Genomic DNA, 10,911 nt, shown 5'->3' with positions numbered 1-10,911 from the left:
GACCGTAGGATTTTTATACGGCCTTCGCTCCAGGGTCTAAGGTTTAATAAGCTGGTCTGTATTGCAGCATAATTAGCAACTTTGTATGTATATATGCATTTAAAAAAGCCAAACGCTTTTCAATGGGAGGGAGCCCATAGAAAAGTATCCTGATGGTTTATGAACTGAAAAAGCCCTAGGGTTAAAGAGTGCTAGCAACAACTGTATTTCTCTGTGGTACGGTTTACAACTGTTAACGTGTTAAAGCATAATTAAGAACTGTGGAATATAAAAGCCTTTGGTTGTGGTTGGGCTCAGACCTGTAATCTGAAAGCAGGAAGGGAAGCCTGTGCATGTGCGAAAACTGGGGGGAAAGATCTCTTCCTGCTCGACTGCTCATTCAATCGCACAGCAGCGTTTTGGTGTGACCTGCCTGCCCTTCTAGCTGATAACGCTTCAAATCCTGAAGTACTTTGGAGATGGGGAGAGAGGAACAGGCGCAGGAGCTATCAGACCTTTTCGGTAGTACTAAATATGTTTAAGCATTTGCCTACTCTGAACTAAGCAGCTTCACGAGAACCTGAACTGCCTGTTCATTAAGTGGGTATTTAATGTATTGTGTGCGTTGTTCCTTAAACTGGGCACGGTTGTGTGATTATGTGGTAATCAAACTGAAAATGCTAATTGCAGTTTGTATAATGAACACTGCTGATGACACATCCTACAACTCTCAAATACTCTTTCAGAGAGTAAGGCTGAAGTTAGTCTAATACTGCACACCTTGTGGCATGTCTGCTTAAGTGGTACTTACACCTTTAATATCAATGAAACAGAGTTGTAACACAGACAGAAACAAACCCCTAAAAACGTTGTGTCTGTAGTACTGACTTAGGTGAGGCATTGTGATATGCTGCTTTTGTTTTCTTCTGCTTCTTTCCCCCCTCCTTCCTTGAAGTCTGGATGATGCTATTCTACATGCTTGTGTTTCCATTTGAGTTGGAAGTGCCTGATCAGAAATCCTCTTGCACCCACAAAAAGGAAACATTTGCCTAGTTTGTAAAGTTAACTTAAAAACTGGATAGTTCTCAAAGGAAAGTGGAAGGGTTTCCTGATACTGTTCTTTAAAAGGCCCACTTGCAGAAAACGATCATGTGGAATGCAAAAAATACTCCAAGCAGCAGGAGAGTATACTTGAACAGGATTGTAAAATGTAAGGCTTATTCACCTGGAATAGCTTACTCTTACCCAAGAAGAACCTTCATCTAAAACATTGTTTTCTGTCTGTGAGCTACTAAGAGCAGTATTTGATTGTTGTTTGCTGATATCAAGCAAAACTGGCTTTTTACTGCAGATTTGCGGTTATCAATCTCTAATGTGAACAGAAACAGGTTTAAGTTTAGAATTAGTGGCAATGTCTTTAGGGGGAAAAAAACAAAACAACAACAAGATCAAGCAAGGATGTTCTTTCACAGTTTCCTTAATCAGCTGTACTTTAATTTGCTGCAAAGAGCGCTCTCTTCCTCAGTCCTGTGTTTCTGTTTGCATTGGCTCAAACACTCATCTGGTCAACATTAATTTATTTTTGGTTAGATTTAGTATTTGTTTGGAACAAATACCTGCATGGCCATATGTGTGCCAGAGGCAATGTATGGGAAGTAGTAAAGGGAACAAGGGTCTGCTGTTCATCTTGATGTCATCATCTTGGATCAGTATAGGTTCTTGGCACTGAACTCTGTGTGTCTCAAGCTTACAGTTCCTAGAGTCAGTGTCAAACTACTGAACTGGTAAAAAATGTGATTCAAGCTGTCGTACACAGCGTAAATGGATCTGGTCCCTCCTTGTAGTGAAACCATTTCTTTTTCTGTTAAGTATCTGATACAGCAACACAGGAGATGGTTGGGCACTTGTTATACCTGGGAAAGCTCAGTGATGACACAGATGTGATCCAGCTAAGGAGTAGGCACAAATCTGGAAAAGTTTACATTGCTCCCCCACACTATTAATTGAAGTGTCTACAGTGTGCTGGCTGTGAACAGCTTCTAAGGAGCTGTTTCTCCTGGACACGGTCACTTCCTCAACAATACGACAGCCTGGTATGAGAGTCACTGCAGTGGTTCCATTCTCTGCAGGAATTTATCAGGGAGTAAGCAGTCTTGGTGACAGGCTAAACTTGCCTGAGTTATCTTGCTGTTAGTGCTTTTGAAATAACATTTTGCAAAAGCAATTTTATGGTGGTTTTTTTTTTTTTAAGACAGCCAGACTGTGTGTGTTATTGGAAAGCCTTTATTACATGCTGCAGTTCAGACTTAATTCTGAGTTGCTATTAAAAGTAGATACTTAACCTGTTCCTTTTCTGTTTCTAGCCAAGGTACGAGTGTCTGTCTAGAATGTCCAGGCATGCACAGCAGCTTAGAGACCATGATATAAATCCATGTGTAGCGGTAAGATGATCAAATTGGGATTTCTGTTTGTATGTTTCAATGTTAAATAATGCAATTTCTAGAGGATTTTTTTATGGATAGCACTCTTGCATTGGCGTTTTGCATAAAAACTTTCTTAAAGAGTCTGAAGATGGGAAAAGCTGAAAATCATCTGTTACAGTAGGTGTGAAATAACAACCAGTAATTCTGCGTAAATAGGAGTAATACAACTGATAGCAATCTCTTCAATTTTCTGTCCTTAAAACCAGAGCCTGAAATCCTGGTTAGACAAGCTTGGTTGATTTTCAAAAGTCCTGTGGGTTATACCAAGCATCTTTATAAACAACTATTCTGTGGACTCTATCCTTACTGTTTAAAGAGTACTAATGTCTGTTATCTCTAAATGAAGTCATTGTTTGGAATTACTGATTATCCTTTGTGATAGATGTGTGTCTGCTCTCTTTGATAGTTTTCTTTCATCTGAGAAGCTGCCTCCTATCTTCATAGATATTCTGGGACTTGTTAGAATTTTTAGACACTGAGTACAGTAACTTCCCTCAGCTCTGAAGTATGTTTTCCCCTATTAAAGGAAACGGATGCCTCTAGAAAATGTATGGATGACAACAACTATAACAAGGATATGTGTACTGCTTATTTTTTGAAGTACAAAAGCTGCAGGAAATTCTGGGTAAGCGCAGTAGATTTTTCTAAATTTTACTCCATGCTTTGCTTTAAGTACCTCACTTCTGACACACTGCTTTCTGAACTCTTCAGGCTTAGCTAGTGCTGACTGCTACTGTTTTTACGGTGACTTACAGGCCTAGGTAGTCTTGGTATGTGTTACTGGAAGACTCAAGCAGGTGCATATGGAAGTACTTCACTTGGTTCTTCCAAGTTTACCCTCTTAGGTTGTGAGTCAGTGTTCTTGCGGTACCTGATATGTTTCCCTCTGAATTTGAGTCAGAGATTTCTAGTAATAAGTTCTGTTTTAAATGAATATAATGAAAAAAATTCTGAGGTAAGAGAAGTTCATCTGGTTTTCCATTGGTTTGGGTCATATTTACTTTAACCTAAGATAAAACTTAGGAAGAGTTCATTCTTATTTGGTGGTGTCCTTATTTCCTTCTCTGTTGCAGTAGAAAAGTATCACGAGGAACTATGTGCAGTTAAACTGTTATCTGCTATTTTCTTTCCCTATGCCATTGTAGTAAAGAGTCTTTTAGTTTAGCCTTTAAATAATTGTGCAAACTACCAAAAAACTTTACAGACAATTGCGCATTAGTCTTATATTGCGTAATAGGAATACTGTAATTTCACTGTCTTCTGAAGCAGCAAGGTAAACTATCAGATATCTTCAATTAAATACTAGTACATTTAGTTATCAGCTAATCAGACTTAGCGTATCTGGCTCTTGATATATAAAGAGTACTTCTGTTAAAGAATGTTATTCATTCAGAGCTCAGAGGCAGAGACTTCTGAGAAATCTGTGTTCTCATTGTCACTTTCTTCTATTTTCAGCATGACATTATGATGCAAAGGAGGAGAAATGGTGTGAAACCAGAGATGCCCTCGGCAGAAGAGAGAAAGAAACTGTTGGAATCAATGGGGAAGCCCTACTGACTAAAAACTTGCATTGATTGACTGTTTTCACTGTACATTTGAAGACTTATCAGCAGCAAGTTGCCCTTTTATGAACTGGACTTTACAGTTGCCATATCTTGGATTAAAATAAGCTCTTTAAATTTTGAAATGTGTGAGCTTTCTAGGATAGAACTTCTTGGTTTTATTCATATTCCCTGTCATGGGAACTTGGCCTCTCACTGGAAGACGTGGGTATCAACACAGCTTATGTCTAGACACTTTGGAAGTAGAAACTAACTTGCTGTGAAATGCTAAATACAAAAATTAATGGGACTCACAGTCTGAGAAGAGGGGGCTGGTGAGTGTTGCAGTGTAGTTCTAAGGATGGAGCAGGTTAAAAGATCTGTATGTGCAACATGTCTTTGTATCCAGCTATTCTGCCTAATATTCTGGATTTATCACGTGTGATCCTATCACTGTTCCCACATGAGTTGTATTCTGTGTCCCTGGTTTAAGACTGTTCATGAACTAAAATCCCAAATCAACAAGTTTGTCATTAGGTCTGCCACTGCACTCATCAGTGACAGCAGAAGCTTGCAATAAATCAGATCCACAAGCTTTCCTTGTTACAAGGTTAGAGAGGTTGATGAAGATAGAATTGAACTCCTCAGGTCTGAACTGAATAGTACCTTCTGTGGATAGTAAATAGATACTTTGCTGGCGGGGAGGCAGGGGGACTTGCAGACATGTAAACATATACTCTGAGTGACATGGCAGGTTTAACTATAGTACATCTATCTAAGACTCTCTGGACAGCTGAAGCCCTGGGTTTGGAAATGCTTACTCATACAAGACTACAAAGCTCAGTTTGAACAGGTACTCTAATCTTAAGTAAGATTGATTCCTTAACTAAACTGAACAACTAGTAAGTGTAAACGGGTTGCTGTCTAGTGGAAACACTCTTTTCTTACCTTTTGTACCTTCAGGTGTCCTGGCTTAAAAGCTTGCACCCTGTGGTAAAATAGAAAAACCACTGTCATGAGCTCAAGTTCCATGTGAAATCCTTTAGGACTTACTGTGATCAAGTTGGCAGAACTCTGGCTGACCTCATGGAGGATGGTGTAAAAGTGTCTCTATTTAGACTGTTTTGGAAAGACTTCATGGCTTCCTGTTTCTCCTTCTGTCTGGCTTGTCTTGTTTCTTTCCACTGGAGGCCTATTTCTATGCTTAGTGGGATTTTTATGCTGTTTCCACCTTTCCCCTTGTTATTTGACCTGATTAGTAACTAATGGAGATCTTCTTTTCGACCTCCTCTTCTTTCTGTCTGTTCTCCTTACACATCTGAGTTTTGAAATAGATTGATCGTACCCTTTCTGTTACTGGAATGAGTGTGTAACTCTATGCCTTTTGAGTATGCAGTTCTCTGAGCATAGCTATGCAGCCTCCAAGCCATGTCACAAGTTGTCTAGTCAGTTCCTGGCAAGGGAAATAGACTTTCTTCAGTCAAGATCATCAGATTCTTTATGTTAAATTACTTTCTCTGTACTTAAAATTCAAACTTTGCTGATGGTTTTTTTTTTTGTGGAACAGAGAAGAAACTTTCATTATAGATTCAAAGGCTCTTTCTTGCCCACCACCTCCTTGCCACCTTCTTCCAGTACCCTCCTACATACCAGTCTTTCCTTTTTTTTTTTTTGCATTTGACACCAATTCTTTTTTACAGATTTGAGCATTTTGGTCTGTTCTCATTCCAACGTGTTTTTTTTTTCTAGTGACTTTGTTCTGTCTCTGATCTAATGGAGTCTGCAATGACTTTCTAATACAGCTCCTCTTGAAGGTCTTGTGTTCTGTTCTCCCTGTCTTAGTGAGAGGAGAACTCCTTGCTTTCATTAGTCAAGCTTAGCCATAATACTTCCTCATTGGCCATGCTTCTGTTTCATCTTGTTCATCTGCAGTTTTTGGGGAGCTGGTTGTCCCCTTTTACTTAGGACTGTGTCTCTCTGGACTCTTCTGGTTTTGCTGCCTTGCTTGTCTAAGGGCACCTTCTCTCCCAGTTGGCACAGGCTTGTCATTTGGCACCTCTACTGTATCTTTGGGTGTGTTCATTGCTCCTATGGCTTTGGCTGCTGTTCTAGTGCTTGCTGTTTTCCTGTTGCTGTGCTCTGATGTTCTGGGCTTACATTAAAATCTGCTGTATGTTTTAGTTCTGTGGAAGAAAAACAGCATCTCCTCTTGATGTGTGATTATGCTGATTCTTCTTTGCATAAGCTCAAGTTCCTTAAAATCATCTCATTTATCCTAGGTTTTCCTTTCAAGTTTTCTTTGAGTGTAGAAGTGCCCTTTCTCCTAGGTTATTGTTGCATTTACAATTTTTTCCTGCCAATATTTACTTGGAAAGTTTCTACTGTTTTTTTTTTCTTTTAAAGGATGATTGACTTATCTTTAGACTTAATAGATACCTTACACTGCTTTGTAAAGTGTTTGTAAAGAACTAGTACTGGACTTCAGAAAGTCAGAAAAGGAGATGCATTCCCTGCTTTCAAGTATCAAACAATGCAAGAATGTGGGATCACAGGACAGGCTAAGGCATATGTAATGCAAGAACAGTATTCTAATATTAGACTTCCTGATCATCAGTGGACACACACGGTAAGCTCCCTGCAGGTGTTATGGCAAAACTGAGTTTAGTGAAGAACTGAGGGCAGTTTAAGCAGTGACCTTGTGGATTTAATTCAGGTGATCAGTCATCCGTTGTAGGGAATGCCATTTATTTATTTCCATTGCATATGCCTTGTAGTTACTGTTAAAGAGCACAACTTTATGAAGAATCTTGGAAAGCAAGAAGTTTCTTCCTCATGTCATAATGCCTCTCAAGAGTAATCCATTAGTTAAGTCTGAGTTTTCATCGTTTTTTCCCCCTCACTGGAGGTTGCTGTTCTTGCTTTCACTACTGAAGCTCGAGTGGTTAGTTATAATAGCTAAAACATGGGCTCTTACGTATGAAATGGTAAGAGTTTTTTTCCATTAATTTTTGTAGTGTGATTAACTGTCTTTGGTTGTGAGCCAAAGATAATGGTCTCTTCCTCATACCTGAGAGCTTATATTCTACACTTCACTGAAACATGGAGGTAAGCTCTAGCCTGCCAGTCTTACTGGGCAGAAATAAACTGGGTTGAATTCTTAGTTTTGCTAAAGCACACTCTTGTGTGCTAACCCAGAAAACATAACACAATGGACCAATATAATTCAGAAGCAGGGAAAAGACCTGTGGGTTTGGTTTTGTTTAATAGGTGTAATTCTTCACTTTGCTTGTGGTACAAGGACCAAATCTGGATAGTGGCATTAATCTTTCATTATTTTTTTTGACAGCTGGATGGTGCTGTTGCACAACAGATGGTATGAAAACAGACTCACTCCACCCACTACTGGCTTTTTTAGCCTCTTCCCACAGAGATAGCAGAATTCATGCAGGAGAAAGGGAAGATTGGTGCTGTCTCTACACTACAAACAGAAGAGGAGGACAAGAGTCTAAATCACTGCTGGAAAATAGGAGGTTTCTGTGCAGCCTGAGAAGCTTTGGAATATGGTCCTTGAAAGAGTATTTCTCACTGTAGTCATTTGATCACAGCTGAGCACTGAGCAGCAGCTGTGGGCTCTCTGCCAGGCCCAGGTGAATGTCCAGACTCCCACCTGTACATTCTACCATCTTACCTTTCTCATTACCCTACAGTGCAAGGCCTTGGTATGTTTGGCTCTGGAAACTTTGTGCTGCCACAATTGGGATGCATCTGTGCTCTTGAAGGTGTTAAAAGAAAGTCATCTAGCTTTAGAGTCTTGAAAACTTCTTTGGGTTTAATAGCTGAAGCTTTGAAAGGCAGGGAGTTGCATGTGCTGCAGCTCTTGAGTCTTTTTCATGGTCTTCTAATAAAACTTTTGCACTCGTGTGACCAAAGGCGTGCGTATAGGGGAGGTTTCCCTAAAACTTCTGCAGAACAGATAGGATGAATTTAGAGTACACAATGTTACTCTGTTCTAATGCCTTTGGAGGCAGCCCTTAACTCATGTTAAAAGTATCTGCGTCTTTAAAGTCAGTCTTCCAAAATAGCTATGAAAAAAGTAATCGTGTGAAAAAAGTTTGGAAAAATAGTATGCTATTGCAGGCTTTTATTCTCTTGCAAGAATTTGAGGCAACTGGAGGAAATAGTTCCATAAGTAGTAAAAAGTAAAACAAGCATACTACTTCAGAATTTTTTAATTTTTTGTTGCAGCCTATTTGGCAGAAAAAAAAATGTAAGAGGGAAGTACTGCATTCATACTGACTGAATGCAGTGAGTCATTAAAATAAAACCTTAGTATGTTTTATATGTATGATAATCATCTATGCAGTAACTAAGACTGATCAGATTTTGAATGAGTAATTCCTCTCCATCCTTCAGGTTTCTATCTTGATGCCTCCTATCTCAAAATCCTTTTCTGAGGATTTTCACTTTTAAGGCCTTCAATGTAACAATCCTCAAATCGCACATGATTATTTCCCTTCTGAGAATTGAGCTGCTGACTGAATGCAGCTAACTTGAAATTCCTTTGTAACTTGCCTGTCTCTCCCTTCAGCGTCCCTTTCAATAAGCTCAGCCTCTCGTCTTCCTTACACTGATGCTATATTCTGCCCTGTGGACACCGTTCTCCTATTACATTATTTTTTGGGGTTTTTTCCTCGGGTACAATACTGCTTCATATCCTGATTACTATATTACCTTCTTGCTTTTATCAATTACACTGCTTCCCACCCTGTCTTAAAACTTTGTGATCACCATCCGTGCCTGAGGTTCAAAGTTCATCTTGGAGGTTTCATTCTACAGCTTTATCTTCCCTAATTGCCTTTTGCCTAGTCATCTCTTTCACAAGCTAATTTCCATTAGCTCTGGCTGGAATATCTTCCCTGCTCATATACTCATTATACAACTGATTTTTTTTTTTTTTCCCCTGAGCGCCTGGTTTCTACAACACTATCTTCCCCTTCAACCCGAAAATGCACTTTTGTAGCAAATTCCCTGTGATTAAGAAAAAGGCTGCTCTAGCAGCAAACTCTAAGACTACATGTGTATCTATATAAAATGCTAATTAGGTAGCTAGTGAAATCATCTCCCTTATATTTTTTTTTTTAAAGTTCTGGTAGCCCTTTCTCAAAAAAAGCTTTCCAGTCTCACTTGTATGCAGGTGCATCGTGTTTAATTCAGGCTGTCAGCCCCTTGAGCAGCAGCCTGCCATTTTGTAGTAGTCTGTAGAATGCTGTACACGGCTGTGGCACTGGAGAAACAGCAAAAATAATACCGAAGGTGGTTAGGCTGAGAGCTACGACAGATTTTCATGTCTTTCTGATACTGAAGTAATGTGGCAGATGGCCTAATTATTATTAGCAGTTCCTTCCCTAGAAAATCAATCCTGAGGGGAGACATGATGGCCATTTAATACGAAACACTTTCTCCCGATGCTGTCTGTGGGAGTAATTCCTTAACTTATTATATAATGTCTAACAAAATCAGAAAAGTTTGGTGGTATGGGTCTTTCACCAATAGTACAGAGGTTTCTTTTGGTTTTTTTTTTAAGCTAATAAAATCTTCATTGTCACTGAAGCTAGGCATACATCTTTTTTTTTTTTCTAAGAACACTCTTTCAAAATTAATTTTGAGAATTGTTTTCTATATCTAGGCCTTTTCCCCTTTTGCTAAGTTAATTGTGATATTTCCATTAACTTCTAGGTCCTTTATGCCCCAAAGGATTATTCATATTCACAGCCTCCCTATTTCAAGGGCTGTGTGGTTTTTTTTGCAACATTCAATTTGAGCAGATTCTGTCTGGAGCCCCAACCCTAATCTAGTTAAATCTATCTGGAGCTATTCCACAACCTGCTATTGCTGTTTATTTTTTTTTAAAAGCAAGCATTAATTGTTGGCGAATTAGGTTTTGCATTGCACTGTTCTTCCAATCATTACTCTCTCAAGTCCCACTACCCTTGGGCTACCTCTTTACTTACTCTACTTCGATAAACAGCTATGCACTGCAAATGCTTCCTGATATTTACGTGACGTTGGCAGAACACAGGCTTGAAACAAAAATGAAAATTGCTCAATCCCTGCTATTTTCTTTAACATTGTTTTCATTTTCAAACAGTTTCAAAAACATCTTGCCTCCTCTTTTGTATTTCTTCTGGGTCACATCAATGGATACAAGCTATGAGCCACCTTTTGAAGCTGCTATGTAACAAACACTTTCTGTTAATGCCAAACTCTTTATTTTACCTGGAAAATGTTTTTACCCTTTTATGGTAAACATTACCACAAATCTTGCCTTCTGTTTTAGCTTTTTCTCTGTACTACATATTTCATTCTCTTCTAGCAAAGAGGTCGTCTTGTATCTAACATCCTCAGTGGAACAGAAATACATGCATCTTTGACTACCCATTCTTTGGTTGTCTCTCACTGCTCAGTATTTTAAATTTACACCTTCTCCAGTATACTTTGTGGTTTTTTTTTCTTGAAGGTTTTTAAATTCAGCCTTTGCTTTTGGAAAGGTGCTGTTAAAATTCCTGTACTTCAGCACATTAACTATGCTATGTTTACGTTTTGTTTTGTTAGCGCTTCGTGTGATGGTTTCCTGGCACAAAACCTGTCCTTCGTGCCAGGGAATATCAATGTCATCCATTGCCCTGTAAAATAAGAATAATCACCCTCAGCCATTGCAAAACACCATTTCATGTGTGCTATGGATCAGTAGATTTAAAATAGTAACAAATCAACAAAACAATTTTTAAAAAAAGCAACCCTCTAATTAAAACTTACTGGAAGGGATGAAAATAAAAGATTTCTTTAACTGCTTTTCAGTAAAAGCAGTTGAATATGAATGCTGGATGATGTTAAAAGTAGCTGCAAAC

At 38.8% G+C, this 10,911-nt stretch overlaps 1 protein-coding gene across 3 annotated transcripts; it reads left to right on the top strand.

The window, feature by feature from the left end:
* The first annotated feature begins 309 nt into the window (after positions 1–309).
* On the top strand, positions 310–10,352 carry CHCHD7 (coiled-coil-helix-coiled-coil-helix domain containing 7). Of its 3 annotated transcripts, none has more exons than XM_009289323.2 (4): positions 310–501; positions 2,343–2,420; positions 2,989–3,087; positions 3,918–10,352. In XM_009289323.2, exons 2-4 carry the CDS (start codon positions 2,367–2,369, stop codon positions 4,017–4,019), a joined length of 255 nt encoding a protein of 84 aa, XP_009287598.1. In that variant the 5' UTR covers positions 310–501; positions 2,343–2,366; the 3' UTR covers positions 4,020–10,352. The 3 variants fall into 3 exon arrangements, 2 of the variants coding, with proteins under 2 accessions (XP_009287598.1, XP_009287596.1); XM_009289321.2 differs by lacking the exon at positions 310–501 and adding an exon at positions 1,825–2,072; XR_658071.1 differs by lacking the exon at positions 310–501 and having other exon boundaries at positions 2,341–2,420; positions 2,869–3,087.
* Positions 10,353–10,911: the final 559 nt, after the last annotated feature.

Source organism: Aptenodytes forsteri, unplaced genomic scaffold, assembly GCF_000699145.1.
Source record: "Aptenodytes forsteri isolate BGI_AS27 unplaced genomic scaffold, ASM69914v1 Scaffold139, whole genome shotgun sequence".
Taxonomy (NCBI): domain Eukaryota; kingdom Metazoa; phylum Chordata; class Aves; order Sphenisciformes; family Spheniscidae; genus Aptenodytes; species Aptenodytes forsteri.
The sequence above is the reverse complement of the archived record's forward strand: the minus strand, read 5'-3'. Positions and strand labels throughout refer to the sequence as shown.